The sequence below is a fragment of the Cyprinus carpio genome, unplaced genomic scaffold, assembly GCF_018340385.1.
Source record: "Cyprinus carpio isolate SPL01 unplaced genomic scaffold, ASM1834038v1 S000006530, whole genome shotgun sequence".
NCBI classification, from domain to species: Eukaryota; Metazoa; Chordata; class Actinopteri; order Cypriniformes; family Cyprinidae; genus Cyprinus; species Cyprinus carpio.
Genome location: NW_024879195.1, coordinates 729786 through 752191, shown reverse-complemented (window position 1 = coordinate 752191; position 22406 = coordinate 729786). Strand labels below are relative to the sequence as shown.

Sequence of the window (22406 nt, the reverse complement as noted above, 5' to 3'; positions counted from 1 at the left end):
AACAATGTACCTTTATGCATTAGTTGGGGGTTTGACACTTGGTACCACTTTGGAAAAACACAGACAGGTGATGGTTCCATGCAACCGACAAATTAAGTCGGAGACAAATTTAAGTGGTGCAGTCTAGTCGGAGACAAATTAGTGGTGCAGGAGACCAACTTCTGTGGTGCAGGAGCCAACTTCTGTGGTGCAGGAGCCAACGTCTGTGGTGCAGGAGCTGGGGGCAAATGCAGTGGTGCAGCGTCCGGGAATGTGTAGGCCTAGTGGAAGTTGACTAGGTCCATTTGATGCACTAGCCTGTTCCAAAGGGATTGCTGAAACAAATGAAAGCACACATCTTACCAAATTCTGACTGAAAAACACATCGATTTTTATCTCCTGGTAGCTAATCAATTCTAATTTAAATTATTTTATTTCTAGTTCTTAATTTTTAAATACCTTTATTAATATTATCATTCTCATTTTTTTGTAAAGCACTCATTTACCACTGTGTATGAAATTTGGTATATAAATAAACTTGCCTTGAAATGAAAGTTAAAAATATAAACAACTACATCATCATGGTGATATGCTATATTTTACTATAAAACTCTTACGGCAAACATGTCTTCTAATGTCCTTCAATTGTTGCAATATACCGAGCTGCAGCGGACACATTTGTAAACTACTTTACTAGGACCCATTGTGCGAGGTGTCTCTTTAATACCGCGTGGTTTATATACATGCTGCCGCTGATTGGGCCGACATTTCTGACACACCCACCAAACAAGAGAAAACGCATCTCAAACCCGTTGCACACCGTTGCACACCGTTTCCAGGAAAACGTTGTCGTTCAACCCGGAAAACGTAGCAAAAACGTTGCGCACCGGTGGGGAGCTTGAACGTGCCCAATGAGCAGGTGAGAAGGTCTCTGCCACAAGGACCAGATCTAACTCAGACGGGAACTCCAGGAAACAGACGGTGAACCACACCGGACGATATCCGAGGCAGAGAGCAAATCAGGAGATAAGACGGTACCAAACACGAGACAGATAAAGACAGGACAGAACAAGCGGAGTACCAAACAAGAGAAAGATAAAGTGATTTTTGAATTGTTTGAGATTTATAAGTTTTTTTTTAATTTTTGATACTTTGTGATTTAATAATTCATGCACTACAAGAAAACCAAGGGAAAATTAAAATGGGGTTTTTTTTTTAATGTTATTAATGTATCATATTTTTTTATATAATAATTCTGAGTCAAACCTGAATGGATCAAGCAACTTGCACAGTTTTTCCGAGCTGCAGAAGCACACATCTGGCAGATGCACTGTTTAATCGTGTAGCACTGTTTCATCACACATAAATTTGAAGTATTTGCCTTTAGCAGTTACTGATGTGCTGCATTTTAAAAACAGTGCCTTATATGGGGGAGGGGGAGAAAAGGCAAATTTATATGCCTTCACAATGATATGAAATATCACATGTTGACTTAAACAGGTATAAAAGAAAAAAAATGTTCAAGCCTTTCCAAAACACAGACATAAAGCTCAAACTGAAAAAAAAGGTGAAAACTGGAAAATTTTTGAAAGACATTCTGTCCTCCTTTCATTTGAAAATAAACTATAGAGACTGAATAAACCACTGAATGAATAAAGAAAGAAAGAACATAAATCTATAGATTGTTGGGGAACATGCTCAAGCACTGACTACAATCTGGTCATAGGTCAAACTAGATAGTGACTAAATCATTTTGTGTGGCATCACCTTAAATTTTTTATGCTTCTTTTTTTTACTTTATACCATACTCAACATGCAAATTTAACTCTAGCTCACTCTTACACTAGCATAATAGACTTTATTATCTCTGTTTTTCAAATGGTGTTCAATATTTCAGCACAACCTTTCAGTAATCATGTTCTCTACCATTGTTGTACTGTTGATATGGAAACATTATCCTATGAATTAAGTAAAGGCACTCATTGCAAAAAAATATAATAAATGACACAATCTCTTTTTTTAGATGGAATTGAGCTCACCCAGCCAAGCTCTGAAGTTGTGAGGCCTGGGGCATCACTGATTCTCTCTCATAAGGTGTCTGGATACTCTCTTACAGACAATAGCTATGCAACAGGTTGGAATTGACAACCCATAGGAAAAACACTGGAATTTATTTAATTACATCTGGAGAGATGCCACCATTACTCAAAAAAGATTCTTTGAAAAGCAAGTTTAATATCACAAAGAATACCACCAGCAGCATGTAACTCTACAGGGAAACAGCAGCAGATTGAGTTTGTAAAGACCCTCCCTTATTCAAATCAAGTCTAAAATATACAAGTACAGTCTGTTCTCTCTGGATTACACTTGTATTTTTAAAAGCATCATCAAACACCAGAAGCATAATTTTTGCATGGAACTGCATTGATCTGAAGATGAATCTGAGTTATTTTATTCTGCTTGTACTCGTTTCATGTAAGTTGAAATCTGTTAACCATAAAAAAAAATATATTATTAAAAATATTATTAAAAGGTTTTGAATGTGAACATTTCACCCAAAGTTGTAATAACACGAACATTTTGTCTCTGTTCCAGATGCACATGGTCAGTCACTGACCTCCTCTGGTTCTGAGGTAAAGAAACCCGGAGAATCAGTCACACTGTCTTGTGTGGCTTCTGGACTGTCCCTTAGCTGGTTGCACTGGATCCGGCAGAAACAGGGGAAAGGACTGGAGTGGATTGGGCGTATTGACGATGGCACTGGCACTATTTTTGCTCAGTCCTTACAAGGCCAATTCTCCATCACAAAAGACACCAGCAAAAACATGGTGTACTTGGAAATAAAAAGTCTGAAAACTGAAGACACAGCCGTTTATTACTGTGCACGAGAGTCACAGTTACACAAAAGACTGCAGTCTCCATCAAAAACCTGCATGCATGGTGTTTGTGAAGTCAATCAGACGTGACTAGAACATTCATACACCTGGGGAATTAAGGAGTTGCTCTCTTTAAGGATTCTCTGCCAGCTTTACTGGCCACTTTACCACACAAATTAAATATGATATGTTTTGTTATGTTTTAACGTGTTTTAAACATATGTAGACATTTACTGCAAGGGCATATGTGAAATCATTTTAAAACTGTTAATGTCTGATTAAACTGAATTCTGCTGCTTTCGTTGGATAGAAGCATGAACAAATTAATTAATTAGACCTATACAATGAAATATAGAAATTTATTATCTCTTGAACACTAATAAACATAAAGCGAGCATGAAAAACTCTTGTCAGCAGAAAAAAAGTACACAATAAAAAGTTTTGCCAGGCAGATTAAAATGTGCTAACATCTAAATAGATTTGTTTTATTCCAAAAAAGAATCATTGACTGTATCAACCTGACTATAGAGCTTACAGTAACAATGGTGTTTACTTTTATACAGTGGCAACTGAAGCACTGAATGGGCTGTAAGAGAGTCGGTGAGAGCTCTGAGATTGAGAGATTTCAGTTGGTTCACCTCTCTCTTTATATTTTTTAGCCACTAGATGACACCCCAAGTATGCAAAGTGTTTCTCATCACAACCTGTTCAGAAACATACATATACATCAACTCTTCCTGGTCTGAAGCAATTCTACCACAACTTCTTGTGATTACAGGTTAATGATGAAGCAGAGGACGATTTTCTTTGTTCTGCTAATGTTCTCTTCATTACATGGTACTGCAGAAAACTGTTAAAAAACTTACAATTTGCCAATGCAGACTATAATTTGCACGCTAATGTGCAATAATGATTCTAAATTCAGTTGTTTTCTCAATTTTCAGATTGCAGGAGCCAGACACTGGTGGAATCTGATGCTGCAGTCATTAAACCAGGAGAGTCTCATAAACTGACCTGTACTGCTTCTGGTTTTAACTTTGGTGGCTCCTGGATGGCTTGGATCAGACAGGCTGCGGGGAAAGGACCAGAGTGGGTAGCAACACTATCTGATGGCAATAGCTATATCTACTATTCTGACAAGGTTAAGGGACGATTTACCATCTCAAGAGACAACAACAAGAATCAGCTGTACCTCCAGATGAGCAGTCTGAAAACTGAAGACACTGCTGTTTACTACTGTGCAAGAGACACTGTAAGACAAGAGTGTGTGGTGTTGTATAAAAACACTTCTAAGAAGCAATTTACCTTAATTTACCTTACCAAGAGATGAGTCAAAAACTCAAGTTTACAGGTTTTCATATAGTACAACTGACAGTTTTATTAATATGTTTTTGATTAGAGCAGAGTATTCCTATCTTGGGGTGAAATAAATGATAGAATAAATATGTAAAATAAACAAATATGAAAAACACAAATCAGACAAACATTAATCAAAAACTACCACGCCAAACATTGTCATTCTGTCCTCTAAACTCGAAACTAACTTTAATATAAGCACATCGGATACTACCACAGATTAAAAACTTAAACTTACCAGAACATAATGACACCTATATATTTATAATCACACATTATGTATAGAAAAAAAATGTATTTTGCACAAATAATCAGAACGTGGATGTAAAATAAGGACTTTGCCTTTTGCATACAATGTCTATCACAACTAACATAGTTATCGAACATATTTATATTAAACTGCACACTTTGTAAATAACATATCTGCTCACTAATAACATACCTGTAAATTTATCTAAACAATGACATTTTTTTCCTATACGTCTATTTCTGTATATATAGTACATTATTTCTTTTGATACATAAGCAATAAACTTACATGTTCTGTCCTCTCCTGTTGCAGAACAAGAAACACCATTCATACTTTATGACATATTGGTGCGAACGAGCTACACTTTTAAATAGATTAAGTGCTGAAGCCTGCACTGTATGTAGGTGCTGGATAGGAGTAAAACAAACACTGAAGGCTTGTCCAAATACCCCAAACTTGCACTTGAGCACTTGTCTTCTTACATGACATATTTCCTGTGTTTGGCCTAGGTGGGCATGAAGACCACAAGTGTGTGTAGAATCTTTCCATTACCCGATGGGACACACTTGTAGTGTGTAATCAGAGTTCTATTTTGATTTTCAGTACTTTGCATTTTAAAATAAACTTCTAAATATCTGTTCACTAGTCCCAATAACAGATAACGCAATTTAACAACAGTTTAATGTGGTGCTTCTAATTAAGTGATAAAAACCAGTTGCAAATGTTGTACAAAATACACATACCACACTCCAGAAAGGTATTCAAATGTGTGGATTATATGTGCATTAAAGGCACTGTGCTATGGCGTTTTAAAGGCCTGGGACAGTCTTGCACACTTACTTCCTGTTGTGTGCACATGCTGTAGTCTCTAAATAAGGTGCTTAAGGTTAATAAGGTTAAACCGAGGTCCTGACTCTCTGGAATCATTAAAAATCCCAGAATGTCTTTCAAAAAGAGTAGAGGTGTGACCTCGGCATCCTGGCCAAATTTGCCCATTGGCCTCTGACCATCATGGCCTCCTAACAATCCCCATATCTGCTGATTGGCTTCATCACTGTCTCCTCTCCACCAATAAGCTGGTGTGTGGTGGGCTGCTGTCACATCATCCAGGTGGATGCTGCAGCTGCTGGATGAGGAGATCCCTCTCACAATGTAAAGTGTTTTAAATGATTAGAAAAGCACTACATAAATGTAATGAATTATTAATTATTCAAACAAAACTGCTTCACAACAACATCCCATAAACCTTGAATTTCCACAAACATTCCCTCTTATCTCTTACTCATAAAGACAAAACAGTTCATGAAACCCCACAATAATTAAACAATGAAAATACTTTAGCAAGGAATATAAGAAATATAAAGTATAAAAAACATAATAAAAATAAAAATGAATAAGTGATATAAATGCTAAATAAAAAAATGACATAAATGGCTAATGATCATAAAAGATTATAATGTCTATGAATGAAATTTTTAAAATTAAAAAAAAAGCGCACACAACACAAATGTATGATTGCTCTATTGCGGCTACACACACATACACACAGTTTGCATTTGAGGATCCATAGATCTTTCATCCCCTTACACAAAGAAAAATGTATTTCTTAATATGAATTATCAATATATTCAATGACATAACAGTATATTAGAAATTATACAGAATAATATATTTATAAATTTCATATATTGAAAAATATATGACAATATATTTACTTATATATCACAATATACTGTGTATAATTTTATATTCAGTAATACGCTTTATAATATATGGATGTTCATGTGACAAGATATGGTATGTGTAAAAATATATAGAATATATATTTACTTAAGCAATATACACACATATATTGAATTATATATGTCTTATGTTTAACAATCATTTACAAACACAGTTTCATATTTTAAAACGTAAATAGTTTACAACATCATAAGCACACCTGCTCATAAAGCGCTTACTGAACAGAAAAACACTGTGCTGAAAAGTGCACAGACATTACTTTTTAAATAAAGTAACAACGTAATGGTGTTTGGCCAACTGTCATCCTAACCACAAGCTCTACTCTTCTGCACAATGGTAACCCCACAAACTTACACATACCAGAAACCCTTTACCATTTCAAAATAATTGTAACTTATTTCAAAAAGTGAAACTTTCTTATATTCTAGATTCATTACAATGCCTTAAATGTCTGACTTCATCTAGTCTCAAAGCTGTTTGTTAGGAACTGTTTTTCTTTGCGGCAGCTTTGCGTGTGTATACTGTGTATATTTATTTATTTATATATTAATACACACACATGCATGTATATATTTAAGAAGAATATGTTATGTTTATATATTAAATATATTTATATATAATATAAAATATAAGAATATAAATATATAAATGTATATACATGTAAATATTTTCTAAATATATAATTTATGTGTGTGTATTTATATATACATAATAAATATACCCTGTACACATACATATATTATGTAACAAAACTTTTATTTTGGATGTGATTAATCATGATTAATCATTTGACAGCCCTAATTTAAGGTTTTTTTTAGTTTTGTTTAATAATTTGAGTGAAATGTTTATTAGGTTTTTTGTTTCATGAAAGTAAAAAAATACAGTATCTCAAAATATTAGAATATTTCCTAAGATAAATTTAAAAAAAAAAAAAAGAAAAAAGGATTGCAAAACAGAAAAGCTCAAGTTCTTTAAAGTATGTTAATTTATGCACTCAATACTTGGTAGTGGCTCCTTTAGCACAAACTCCAGCATCAGTGAGGTGTGGAAGCGTTCAGCCTGTGGCACTGCTGAGGCACTACTGAGTCTTCAGCTCGTCTGTATTGTTGGATCGACTGTTTCTCATCTTTCTCTTAGAAAATATCCCATAGATTTCCATATGGGGTTCAGGTCAGGCATGTTGGCTGGCCAATCAAACACAGTAATATCATGGTCAGGAAACCACTTGGAAGTGGTTTTGGCACTGTGGGCAGGTGCTAAAGTCCTGCTGCAAAATGAAATCAGCATCTCCATAAAGCTTGTCAGCAGATGGAAGCATTAAGTGCTCCAAAACCTCCTGGTTGATGGCTGCATTGACTTTGGACTTGATAAAACAAAATGAACCAACACCAGCAGACGTCATGGCACCCCAATCATCACTGACTTCAGAAACTTCACACGACTTCAAGAAGCTTGGATTCTGTGCCTCTCCAGTCTTCCTCCAGACCTTGATTTCCAAATTAAATGCAAAATTTACTTTTATCTGAAAAGAGGACTTTGGACCACTGAGCAGCACTCCAGATCTTTTTCTCAGAAAGAATCAAATATTATGAAAGTCATGACATTTGCCAAGTATGGTAACCCATACTCGGAATTGGTGCTCTGCATTTAACCCATCCAAGTGCACACACACAGCAGTGAGAAGTGAACACACACCCCGGAGCAGTGGGCAACTATATATATCCAGCACCCCGGGAGCAACTGGGGTTCAGTGCCTTGCTCAAGAGCACTTCAGCCATGGGCCCTTGGGGGTGATGGGGGTTGATTTTCATTAACTCCCTCCCCCACATACAACTCCTGCCAGCACTGAGACTCAAACCTGCAACCTTCAGGGTACAAGTCCAAACTCTCTAAACCATTAGGCCACAGCTGCCCCTATGAGTATTATGAGTATTAGATTCATTTTGGTCTTCATTTCTAAATATATTTGCATGTATCAACATATAGCATATATTGTCAGTGCATATATTTCTGTATATTGAAAAATATAAGCACTAGTTTTCAGTATATGGAAATATATTATGCAATATATCACATTATATTTTGCTGTATATACCCTTACATTTTTTTTCCATAAGGGTCAGTAAATAAGAAGTTAATATTGAGTTATTTTTTGAATACAACATTGTCTGTTCTTGCTCACTTTTTACTGATTATAAAATATTACATATAAAAGCCACGGCAGAGCTGTTATTATCTGTCTTGAATCAAGCCTAAATAAATAAATACATAAATAATTAAAATCAATTAATGGTGTCGGTTGTAGCCTAAAGATTTGTGTGTAATAAGATGATGTTGAATCAAATTCTCAGTTTAATTTTGATGTGCATTTAATTAGATTAATTAGTACAGGGGTGCCCAACCCTGTTCCTGGAGATCTACCTTTCTGCAGAGTTCAGTTCCAACCCTGATCATACACACTGTCTGTAATTATCAAGTGCTCCTTCAGATCCTAATTAGTTGGTTCAGTTGTGTTTGATCAGGGTTGGAGCTGAACTCTACAGGAAGGTAGATTTTAGCCTTCTAATTTGAATCCTTTGTTGTCTGTGAGACTTCAATAAACACCCACAGTTGTTTATTACCGTGCACGAGGCTGGCCAGGTCTGCTCATAAAGGATTTTTATTTTATTTATTTTTTTATGTGAGACTTCACTAAAGGGGTCACTCCACTGATAAAAGGGCTATCCAACATCTATAAAATCACGTTACACTGTGGTCAAGAAAACACGGAAGCCTGAAACTCTTCAACTTTTAACGCTAGAGGGCGAGAAAGCAACGCCTCGAGACATACGTCACACAAAACGACTGTTCATTTAAAAGAGAGAGATAGCAATAATAATATGATATTTACAGACTGTTTTCTTTCTTTGTTTGTTTTTATGGTCCTTGATATGGATTATTTAATCATTTTGCCCGAGTTTTTATGAGCTGTTTGATTTTTACTAGGTTATTATAGTTTGATCAGTGATGGTCCATCAACTGCAGTGCTTGCCAGTTGACCGAAATTGATTAAAATAAACTGAAATGTTTGTTCAATTATGGAAAGATTTTAAAATTACAAAAACCCCTCTTTAAACGTTGCAGAACTCGTAAAAAATTACAAATGACACGCTGGCGCTGGTTTTTGTACAAGTGTATGTCACTGTGACTGGGGTGGTGGCACCGTGATAAAGCCCTGTACAAAAACTGCTCGAATAAAACACATTACATTTTTTATAACCGATGTGGAGAAACAGATCTGTGTACATGACATTTATTCATGTGACATCTACATGAGATGTTCACATATGTAAAACAAAATGTAACTCAAGAAACTGAATGCTGAATTAATTATCTAATGTTCTACACAAAATGTTAAATAAGAAAATGTTATGTAAATTAAATAAATAAATAAAAAATAAATGAAAAAAGGCCTCCAACTCGGTTAACTTAACTTAGGCTATTGTAGTTTTTTTCTGAATAAATAACGTTACGTGACTTTTCACAAGCTGTTTTATTTACGTTATAAATGCTTGGAAATAATATTTAACGTTTTTCAAGTCTATTCATCATTTGTAGCAGGCAAGCCACCAATAATCGCAATAAGCTTTGTTATTTTTATTAAAAACACGTCTCAACCTTGTCAACTTACTACAATAAATACTACAAACAATAGCCTAATTTTTACACTCTTAAATTTGTAGTGAGATAACTAGGCCTATATTTTCCTCTTTAATATTTTGCAGCACGAAAATAACATGAATAAATAGGCTATTTGAATGCATGTTTTTTAAAATAATAATAATAATAATAAAAAAACATCAGAACAATTTATAAACGAATGTCTCATGAAATCTATCAATCAGTTTAAAAAAAACGTCAAGCAATTTATTGCTGTTTTTCATGTTAAATGTGAAGAATGATAGGTTGGATGCAACACGTTTTATTAATTTATTTTATTATTATTATGTTGTTATTATTATTTATTTTGGCGTCGTGTTAAATGTGAAGAATGACAAGTTGGATGCCATATGTTTTTTTTTTTGGGTTCTGAGTATAGGTGTTATTTTAGCATTATTTTTGTAAAATATATATAACATGATTTTATTATCAGAATTATCTGTGTTGGGTATTCAGTTCTCAAAATACTGCATGCAAATCTCTGCAGATCTGATTCTCTTATCAGTTCCAGGAAAGACCTGAATGATTTTCCCCAGTGGCCACAAGGCATGTGGCAGTTGCTGGTCCACGATCCTAACAGTATCACCAGTCTGCAGGTCAGTCCTTCTGTTTTCCACTTCTGTCTAATCTGAAGGTTTGGTAGGTAGTAATGGATAAAGTTCCTCCAGAAGTGGTCAGCTAGGAGCTGACTATGCTTCAATCTCCTACAGCTTAAAAGATCAGAATCGTGGTATATGACTTGAGGTAATGAGGCGTCCCACCGCCCCATCAACAAGATGTTTGAAGTTTTACTGGGTCTGGATCAGCAATGTCTAAAGAGGTGTATGCAATGGGTTTGGAATTGAGAATACCTTCTATTTCTATAAGGACTGTCCTCAGTACTTCTTTGCTGACTGTCTGGGCACCAAGTGTAACTTGAAGTGCATCCTTTAACGAACGTATCTCCCTATCCCAACATCCACCAAAATAAGGTGCACTGAGTGGATTAAAAGAGAAATCATATCTGTTGGCTGGCGAGGTGGGTTTATAGCTCAGAATGAAGAGTCAAGAAAGATTCCCTTAATTCCCTTTCTCCTCCTTTGAAATTGTTACCCTGGTCTGTGAGGAGTTCAAAGGGTTTGCCACATCTGGAAATGAATCTCCATAGAGCCATTAAGAAGGAATCAGTGTCCATGCTGGTAAATAGGTCAATGTGGACTGCATGTGAGGTCATGCATTTAAAAATGATTCCCCATCTCTTTTCATGCTGGCGTCCCACCTTTATAGTCTATGGTCCAAAATAGTCTACACCAGTTGAGTAAAAGGCTGGTTGATGGATTCTAAGCCTGGCGGGGGGAGGTCTGCCATTCTGGGAGGATGTGGTTTGTGTCCTCGCCACCGTTGACACTCTGTACATAGCCGTTGGTGACTTTTGACCGCTGCTTGTCCCTGTAGCACCAAGTACTTTCTCCGAAGTTGATTATCAGTCTGGTAATGGATTGATGCGGGTCAAGGACAATAGGTTGTATGGCCTCTTCTTCTGGTTCACTGTACTGATGAAGGCGGCCACCAACCGGTATGAGTTCTGAGAGATTGTCAAATTCAGATCTGTGAGGGTTGAGTACTGCTGTGGGTCGGGCTGGCCGAAGAGGTGGCTGTTAAACCACAAAAGGCTGACTTTCTCGGTTCGTGGGCCGTTGCTTCGGTCAAGCACATGGGGGATTTGCAAGTGCTCTCTGTGAATGCGGACTGCATGCAGTTTGGGCCAGGTGACTGTAACGTCACGCTCAAGCCAAAATTTGGCCACGTGCCTAAATCGTTCTCGCCACCGTTCAGAGCGCAAGTGGTGGTTCTTTCTGCTTTCAATCCAGAGTCGGAGACTTCATTGGATGTCGCCCCAAGTCAGGTGTTGTGTCTGGTGAGGGCTTTACGACTCTATATCAACCGCACGGCTCAGTTTCGGCAATCCGTGCTTCAGAGGCAGCGCCATAGGGCAGCCTGTCTCTAAAGAACGGCTGTCAAATGGGGTGGGAGTTTCTATCAAATATATTTGTATGGCGGCTGGATGGTCTTCGCAGAATACCTTCACCAGATTCTACAATTTGGACGTGCAGTCATTAGCCTCACAGGTCCTATCGGTGAGTACGACCCGTGGTTCTACCTGCAACCACTAGCCACTTGACTGCACTGGTGGTTTCGACTAGGTCCTGTAGGGAGATCGGGAGTGGGGACCATCGTCAGGTTCAGACTGTGGCACCTCGATGCGGCCATTTCTCTATGTGTGTTATATTGTGCCCGGCGTTTCCGCTCACATGCTTGTTGCACTGTTTTTACTACATTCAATTCAAGTTTATTTGTATAGCGCTTTTTACGATACAAATCATTGCAAAGCAACTTTTACAGAAAATTAAGTTTCTACAATATTTAGTAGTAGCTTATCAGTGGTGACTGTCAGTTTATGTGCATACGGCAGAAATATTCTGTAAAATCAATAAAAGACGTAAACAAACAGACGATTAACACTATTAACAGCAATTATGCAATCAAACTTATAGCAAAAATGTGGTAGTTCTGTATGTTGTCTCTGGGTTAGCATCATCTGAGGTCCTCTGAGGGGCTGGCATCATCTCTTCTCAGGTGTTCTAGATCCAGACTGGAGCTTGTGTAAATCCTAGTTACCACGGGATGTAAATCCCCTGGCAAAACAGAAAAACAAATAGAGACATAATTAGCGTAGCTGCTTTTCCAGACAAGTAAAATTAATTAGTTAAACCCAAGCTAAAGAATAATAATGCTCATTTGATCAGATATAACTGCAGTCCAAAATTATGAGATGCATTATTTGAATGCTTGGCCAAAGTGGTGTTTTTTTAATCTAGATTTAAACAGAGGAAGTGTGTCTGAACCCCGAATATTATCAGGAAGGCTATTCCAGGGTTTGGGAGCCAAATGCGAAAAAGCTCTAACTCCTTTAGTGGACTTTGCTATCCTAGGTACTATCAAAAGTCCAGCGTTTTGTGACCTTAGGGAGAGTGATGGGTTGTAGCGTGGTAGAAGACTAGTTAAGTACGCAGGAGCTAAGCCATTAAGGGCCTTATAAGTAAGTAATAATATTTTGTAACTGATACGGAACTTAATAGGTAGCCAGTGCAGAGACTGTAAAATTGGGTTATATGATCATATTTTCTTGACCTGGTAAGGACTCTAGCCACTGCATTTTGGACTACCTGTAGCTTGTTTATTGAGGATGCAGGACAACCACCTTGCAGTGCATTACAATAGTCCAGTCTAGAGGTCATGAATGCATGGACTAGCTTTTCTGCGTCAGAAACAGGTAACATGTTTCGTAGCTTGTCAATTGTTTCTAAGATGGAAGAATGCTTTTTTTTGTAACATGGGAAATATGTTTTTCAAAGGACAAGTTACTGTCAAATATAACACCCAGATTTTTGACAGTAGAGGAAGTAACATTACATCCGTCTAATTGCAAATTGTAATCTACGAGATTCTGTGTAATGTTTTTTGGTCCAATAAGTAATATCTCTGTCTTATCTGAATTAATAGGAGAAAATTATTGGTCATCCAATCTTTTACATTTTTAACACACTCTGTTAGCTTAGATAATTTTGAAGTTTCACCTTGTCTTGTTGAGATATGTATTTGAGTATCATCAGCATAAGTGCAAACTAATCCCGTATTTTCTAATGATATTACCAAGGGGCAACATGTATATAGAAAATACCAGAGGACCTAGGACAGATTCTTGTGGCACTCCATATTTTACTGGTGATAAATGAGATGACTCCCCATTTAAACAAACAAAGTGGTAGCGATCGGACAGGTAGGATCTAAACCATCTTAAAGCCTGCCCTTGGATACCTGTATAGTTTTGTAATCTATCTATGAGTATGTCGTGATCTATGGTGTCGAACGCAGCACTAGGATCAAGTTAAAAACTATCAATGAGATGCAGCCTTGTTCTGATGCAAGAAGCAAGTCATTTGTAATTTTAACAAGTGCAGTTTCTGTGCTGGGGCCTGAAACCCAAATGAAAGTCTTCATAGAGATTATTTTTTTGCCAGGTAGGAGCACAGTTGAGCAGACACAACTTTTTCTAAAATTTTTTGACATAAATGGAAGATTTGAAATGGGTCTGTAATTTGCCAATTCACTAGGATCTAGTTGTGGTTTCTTAATAAGAGGCTTAATAACCGCCAGCTTGAATGGTTTTGGGACGTGACCTAAAGATAACGACGAGTTAATAATATTGAGAAGCGTTTTTTCTGCTACAGGTAACAAACTCTTTCAGTAATTTAGTGGGTACAGGATCTAAATAAACATGTTGTTGGTTTAGATGCAGTGATAAGTTGTTTAGCTCTTCCTGTCCTATAGTTGTAAAGCACTGCAGTTTTATCTTTGGGTGCGATGGATAAAACTATTAGACGCTGTAGAATCTACATTTGTTATTGTATTTCTGATGTTATCTATTTTATCAGTGTGAAGAATTTCATAAAGCCATTACTATTTAACTGTGAGGGAATATTTAGATCGGGGTGGCGTCTGGTTATTTGTTTAATCAAGCCACTGTGCTAAATAAAAACCTTGGATTGTTTTGGTTGTTTTCTATGAGTTTGTGGATTTGATCAGCCCTGGCAGTTTTTTAGAGCCTGTCTATAGATGGACATATTGTTTTTCCACGCAATTCTAAAAACTTCCAAGTTAGTTTTTCTCCATTTGCACTCAAGACTACGAGTTTCTTTCTTGAGAGCGTGGGTATTACTGTTGTACCATGGCACAGTACGTTTTTCTATCAACCTTTTTTCAAATTTGATGGGGGCAACAGCTTCTAATGTATTAGAGAAGATAGTGCCCATATTTGCCAGTCATTTTGTCTAGTTCATGTGTATTTATGGGGGTACACAGAGAAGTTGAGATAAAATCAGGCAGGTTATTTGTGAATCTGTCTTTGGTGGCTGGAATAATAGTTCGGCCCGGACGATAACGCGAAGCTATATAGTTATTATCATCAATACCGCAGAATGCATGATACAAGGAAATGGTCAGTAACATCATCACTTTGAGGTACGATATCTATGTCAGTAAGATCGATTCCATGAGATATAATTAAATCTAGCGTATGATTTAAAACGATGAGTGGGCCTGGTGACATTTTGCTTTACTCCAACACAGTTTTTTAATAAGTCAGTAAACGCAAGTCCTAATGCATCATTTGTATTTACCAACATGAATGTTAAAAGCTTCCGAAAATTAGCGCTTTATCAGTGGTAAACCAACAGGTCAGAGAGGAAATCTCCAAATTCTTTTAGGAATTCTGTATATGGCCCTGCCCGGGTGGTCTATACACAGTAGCCAGAGAAAGAGATACAATAGATTTCTTTTGCATATCTGACAGTGTAACATTAAGCATATTTCAAATGATTTAAACCTGTATCCTGTTTTCTGGGTACATTGAAAATATCACTATATATTGTTGCAACACCTCCCCCACGACCAGTCTGACGGGACTCATTTAGACCAATATAATCTTTGGGTTTAGCCAGGTTTCAGTCAAGCAGAGAACATCAAAACTATTTATCTGTGATCATTTCATTACAATAACTGCTTTGGGTGTGAGTGATCTAATTGGGTGTGACCCAAACTTTAAAAATTGTTTTGTTCATTTATTTTACGTTTTTCTGGTTTAATCACAATAAGATTTTTTCTAGATCCTACATTAAATTTATATTTTGACCTCACTATTCGGGGAACAGACACAGTCTTAATAGATTGGACAGCGCAAGTACTTCTAGACTTTCTATCATTTAAGCGGGTAGAACAAAAGCCATCATAGCAGTTATTTGAGAATTGCCTTACTAGTCAAATGGAGTGTAGAGTCCTGGAGATGTTGTCCGACAGGAGTTCTGCTTACGACTCTGCTGGGGTGCAGGCCATCAGCGCGAAAAAAAGCCCCCTAGGACGCTCCCAGAAAAGATTCCAATTATTAACAAAGAACAGTTTCTGTTCCTTTACACCATGACACCATAACCATTCATTTAGAGCAAAAAAGTCTACTGAATCTTTCGTGTCCTCGTCGATAAGTGGGCAGTGGTCCTGACACGATGATCGTGGTCGCGGGCGTCGTGCTGCTAACACCGTCTCGATCAGGCTCCTGAAGTCCCTCTTCAGTGTCTCTGTCTGCCGCAACGTGGTGTCGTTAACCCTGGCATGAAGCACAACCGCTCCAGGGCTCTCTCGTCGGCCTCAGGATCGCGGGTATCTGTGCAGAAACATCGAGAACACGAGCACCAGGGAAGCAGTGAGTGTGCACTTTACCTTCGGGCTAACGTAGCACGGACGTGTCGGACGATGGAGTCTCCGACGATCAACAGTGTCCGCGTTCCGTCTCGCGGAGGGGAAAAAAGAGAAGCGGTTTTTTCTGTGTGGAGATCTCGAAGACCGGATGGGGCTCTGCCCCACCCAACACATATATGTGGGGCCCATATGGGTTACAAATGGGCTACAGGGGTACGCGAGTGGGCATGGGCTCAAAATGGCATCCTATCTGGGGCCCACTTGGCGTAAACTAAGTAGGGTCCCCACATGGGCAAACCAGGTGTGCTCCCCATGTGGGACCTACTTGGCTTCACTAATCGGGAAATGAGTACATTGGGCTGAAAATGGGCTACTAATTCATTCAGTTTAGCAAGACGACAAGTGCAAAAACACAGTCAATCCCAAAGGTTGATTATATGGGTAGATAGTACACAAATATTTTACTTTAAAATTATTTTTTATTGTTATTTAGACAGTTTAACACAATGTGACTTTTAATCCAAATTTTTAAATGCCAAAACTGCTATTTTTACCCAATTTTTATGCAATTTTAAAATTAAAATTAAAAACACTGGCTGTTTTTTTAAATCTAGCCTAAAGACTCCATTTATTATAGCCTGGCATTTGACGCCTACATGTACATGGGAGCTGCCTGCTTGTATGGTCCTTAAGGTGTCTCTTATTGTCTTTCCTACACGTTGTTGACTGTTGTATCATTGATATTTTTATTTATTTGTTGTGTGTACAAGCACTTTGTATAAAACACTTGCTGTTTTTAAAAAAAAGGCCTTTATAAATAAACTTTGACTTTGACTTTAAAATGACCAAGTGCTTGCATACAGAGAAAACATGCTAAAAAAACAAAAAAAAACAAAGAGTTTACAAAAATTTCGGGCAGGGATGTATCTCGCGAGATTTTATTCAGCAATACCCATCCCCCACCCCTCCTGAATCGCGCCATCGCGGCAGCGCCATCACTCACTGTCTGTCGTTCAGCTGTAATCTTCGGACATTTTTTGCTGTCAGTGTATTCAAGGAAAGAACCTAATAATTTCATAATTAAATCGTATTATGGGCCAAAAGTTTTGAGAATTACATAAATATTGGAAATTGGAAAAGTTGCTGCTTAAGTGTTTTATAATAGCAATTTGCATATACTCCAGAATGTTATGAAGAGTGATCAGATGAATTGCATAGTCCTCTAGTCTACTTCGCAATCTGTTGTACAACTGAGCTGGATTTAACACGGAATCGCTACAGGAAGTTGGGGAAGAAGAAGAGCACAGTCAGTAATGAGGAGATGGCGCCCTCTGGCGGCTGGATGAATGGATGGTTGATCTTACAGATTCCTCCCCCCTAGGAACACCTCCAGGTGTTTCTTCGTGGACGTCCCCTTGGTCGAGGTGCTGGACGATCCGGATGTGCATGATGGAAATCCCGGGTCATGGATGGGTCTAATATGTCCTTGGCGGCCACCCAAGATCTTTCTTCTGGGCCGTAGCCCTCCCAGTCCACTAGGTATTGTAGCCTGCCCCCCCCCCCTGACGTCTGGAATCTATGATATCCTTGACCAGGTAAGCCGGAGCTCCATCAACATCCAGTGGTGGGGGGGGCTCCCTCTCCTCGAGGCAGGACCGGAAGCAGGATGAGCGGTCGTTTTAACAGAGATACATGAAATGAAGGAGAAATGCGATAATGGAGCTGGGAGCTCTAACCTGTATGTTACTGGATTAATTTGCTTTTATTATCCGAAATGGGCCTACATACCGTGGACTGAGCTTCTTGCAGGTTAGCCGTAACCGTAGATCTCGAGTCGATAACCATACCCTCTGACCCGGCTGATAGTTTGGGTGGGGACTTCTCCTACGATCTGCTTGGGTTTTTCTGGGCTCTGATTGCCCTCTGTAGCCTCACATGAGCGCGTGTCCCAGACTCTTTCGCTTCTTCTGACCCAGTCATCCACTGCCGGAACTTCTGAAGGTTCACCCGACCAAGGGAACATGGGGGGTTGATATCCTAAAACACACTTGAAGGGGGGGTGAGTCCTGTAGATGAGTGAGTAAGGGAGTTTCTTGCATATTCTGCCCCAGGGTAGGAATTCATTCCAACGTTCCTGTTCTTGACTACAGTAGGATCTAAGATATCGCCCAATTTCTTGGTTTACCACTCTTTCCACCTGTCCCATTTGCTTGAGGGGTGCTAACCTGATGTTAAACGGACATTTATGTCTAATTGTTTGCAGAAGGCTTGCCATACTCGGGACGTGAATTGTGGGCCTCTGTCAGAAACAATATCGTCTGGTATGCCATAATTTGAAAAACATGTTGAAATAAAGCTTGTGCTGTCTCCATAGCTTTGGGTAATGCTTTTAGTGGAACCAGACGACAGGGACTTAGAAAAATCTATCAACAATTTACCAGTATGGTGGTGCAGCCGTTAGAGCTGGGTAGATCTGTGAATGAAATCCACTGCCAGATGAGACCAGGGCCGCCGAGGGATAGGCACGTGTTCCAAGAGACCAGCTGGAAGTTTTCGTGTGTGTTTTTGACTGTGCACACATGCTGCAAGATTTGAACATACAAAGAGACATCCTTTTGTTTAAATTAGGCCACCAAAATGAATTGCGTACCAGTTTCCTCTGTCCGCTGAATGCCCAGGATGTCCGAGCTCAGAGATGTATGAACCATTGCATGAATGCGCTGCCGAAGAGATCCTGGAACGTATTGGCGGTTTAGGGGGGCAACCTGATGGTGTGGGTTCTGTTAGGTTGTTTTCCTTTGATTTCCTCCATATATCCCAACGATAGGTGCCAAAAATGACTGATGGGGTTAGAATTGGTCCTTGGCAGCAAGAAGTTTCCTCTGACGCATATATTCGTGACAACGCGTCGGCTTTACCATTCTTGCCTTTCCGGGCGATATGTTACTGTGAAATGAAATCTTGTGAAGAGTCAATGACCACCGAGCCTTGCCTCGGGTTCAGACTTTAGCACTCTTGATATAACTCCAACTTGTTTGTGGATCTGTAATCACCTGAAATGGATGACGTGCTCTCCTCCAACACGTGTCTCCACTCAGGACAGTGCTGCCTTGATGCGAAAGTTAGTTCCTTGTTTTTCCCTACATCAGTAGGTTTTCTCTTGCTGTGGTTAGTTTTCTCCCTGAAAAGAACGCACATTGGAAAAACTTTGACTAGGGTGTTCTTGGTCTCTGGGATTAGAACTGCTGCCGTGCCGACGCAGAAGCATCTACTATCCACTATGAATGGTAGGTCAGGGTTTGGGTGTTTTCATAAACTGGAGCAGTGGTAAGGCTTGTCTTTCAGGGCTATCAAATGCGGTTTGGGCACAGCGTTTGGCCCTGATAGTTACCCTACTAGCAGTCTCCTTTCACACAACCCCCTCAGGCAAAGGCAGATTGGAGTGTGGAGCTGCCATGGTGTACTGTAGTCTCTGATGGAATCTCCTGTAAAAAGTTAGCAAATCCTAAGAATCTCTGTAGTCCTTTACCGTTAGTGGACTTGGCCACTCTGGAACTGCCCTCAACCGTCCTTGCGTCCTCCCTCTCCCACACCATGATGACTGATCTTGTAGCCTAAAAAAGTGTATGTGAGAATCATCTGAAATGCCACATTTCTCAGTCTTAACATATAAGGTGGTTTGCCAGTAACCGAGGACAGAACCTCTTTTCACTATGATCTTGATATTGTTGTGCTCACTTGTATCTTCGAATATATTAGCATGTCATCCAATGTCTATCAGCGGGATAATAGTGGGCGGTTAGAACTGTCCGCCGAGATTCCATTGATACCAGTGAGTGGAAACCCGGATGAGTGAATGTGGATATGGCCGTACGGCATTACCAAGTATTCCTAGTGCCGCCCTGGTAGGTGATAAATGCTGTCTGCCATTTCATCACCTTCTCTGATCCGGAAATTAAATATATAGGCACTTTCTAGCTCAAGATTAGTAAAATCCGTGGACTTCCCGTACTTGTTCTACAGGCTGAGGGAAACTAATGGGAGGGGGTACCGTTTTCGTGATAGTGATGGAGTTTAGACCACGATATAATCGAATCCAGGAGGGGTAGGCCACCATCCTTTTTTTCCCCACAAAAATAAAAAGCCAGCTGTGTGCCGGTGATGTGGATGGGCGGATAAAGCCTGAACGCCAGGAGCTTCTTCAATGTATTGTTACATGGCCTGCGTTTCTGGTATATTAATGAATATCCTTGACTGTTTATGAGGTGCTGTGTTATGTAATAGGTCTATGGCACAGTACCAAATGGCGGTTGGAGGTAACGTAGCCGCTTTGGCTGCTGAAGCCTGCCTGGAATTCAAGTACTCTGGGGGAATCTTAACTGCTTCGTTAAGTGATTGGACTTAACCCTTGTGGTTAGATGGAAGTGGTATATGACCTTTGTAGACAAGACTGTGGCAATCGCGGTGGTCCTCATTTGGTAAGTTCTCTGGAACCCCACGAAATCTGTGGGTCGGAATGGGAGCCAGGGATTTACCTATATATGGATGCTGGGGTGTCGTTGGAACATTAAAATGAGAGGGTGTTCAGGTGGAAACACACCAATCTTGCACTGGTAATAGGGAGGGTTTGATGAGTGATACCTTTGCCAATGGTCTTGAGTGTTGATGGCGGTGATGTGAATCGGTGTATGCAAGGGATCACAGGGATGTTTGAGTTTAGCCACCAATTCATGGTGAATTAGTTCATTGCCGATCCTGAGTCAATTAATGCTGAAACACATTGTACGTAACTTGCCATAAGTGATGGTCATAACGAGAGTCAAGCACTTGGTGAATAGATTACCTGGAATGTATACTCACGTTAGATGGTGTGTGGGCTTGTTGGGGCAGGGACGGCATTGATGACCTGGTTGCCCACAGTAAAAACATAGTCCTCTGTACACGCCGTCGTTCACGTTCCTCCAGTGAGATTTTTGGTAAGCCGGCCGATTTGCATGGGTTCAACAGGTTCCAGGCCCCTAGCAGTTGTGGCAGGACATTGAAGTTGTTAGGGGACAGGTGGGATGGTTACGTATCAGATTATCAATACGGATCGTGGTGGTTATCAAGTTGCTGGGTAGAGTCCCATATCCATGATCCCTTACAAGCAATCTCTGATTGTAATTGTGGTGTGAAGGACCTCGCTTAAAGATTGGGTTTAAGCGCGGGCCTCATTCCAGCCACTTTTTGCGCTGCTATATGGTGCGAAATCTCTACGGCATAATTCTGCAGCAGTACGATTTCCTTGACACAAAATCCAACAACTGCATAGAAATAAATCATCTCCCTCCAGCTGGTACTGGAAAAAACCTCAGTAATCTGCTTCGAAAAATAATCGAATGAGGTCCCGTATCATATCATCTTGATCCCATAACACAGCAGATGCCCATCTTCGAGTGAGCTTTTGCCAGTAAACATGACATCAGAAATGAATATTTAGTGGTATCAAGTAGAAAGGCCTCAGGGGCTGGTTCGCAAAAATAAATGGAACATTGACGAAGAAAACCCCTTGTCACCCTTTCCGCTGTGCCATCAAATTTATCCTGGTAAAGAAAAATCCTTACCCGCCTCAGGTCGAGTCGCTGGGAGAGATGTAATGTAGCGGGTGAGACTTCGTGTTTCTTCGCCGCGGCTCGCAGAGATGAAAGTGAGCTTGTGAAACTATCCGTAATCTTCCTTCATTTTGCGAAGGCAAAGGCGGCCTGAAGATGTGATGCTTGACTGCTGGATTCTGGTAGTCAGGCGAAGGGTATTCTGTAAGCTATATGACAGACTCGGTTGAGTATTTGAATCCATTTGCTGGAGATGTGTTATGTGGAGAAAACCACACACACCGATAAGGCAGATAATCGTGGTCCAATAACAAGCAAGGTCAATCTTCACAGCAAGCAGTCCCGTACAGCAAACAAATCCAAATCGTAATCCGAACAAACAAGGTCAAGACACAAGGCCAAAGAACATACACGAGGCAATCAATTGGGCCAATGAGAAAACGCTTGTAGAGACAGGGGTTAGCTGTCCAATACTTCGCAATCTGTTGTACAACTGAGCTGGATTTTAAACAGGAAGCTACAGGAAGTGGAGGAACGAAGAAAGAGCACAGTCAGTAATGAGGAGATGGCGCCCTCTGGCGGCTGGATGAATGGGATGGTTGATCTTACAGATTAACTCAG

The 22406-nt window shown here is 39.4% G+C and overlaps 1 long non-coding RNA gene, 1 pseudogene and 1 gene segment (V, D, J or C); 2 read left to right on the top strand and 1 right to left on the bottom strand.

Annotated features, from left to right (window-relative positions):
* Positions 1 to 22406, bottom strand: part of LOC122143901 — a 355125-nt pseudogene that overhangs the window by 264892 nt on the left and 67827 nt on the right.
* LOC122143908 overlaps positions 1 to 22406 on the top strand; it is a 299947-nt gene that overhangs the window by 258928 nt on the left and 18613 nt on the right. The window lies entirely within an intron of this gene.
* On the top strand, positions 2359 to 2960 carry LOC109081983. The segment is given in 2 exon segments: positions 2359 to 2454; positions 2575 to 2960. Coding segments are annotated over 2 exon segments (411 nt in total).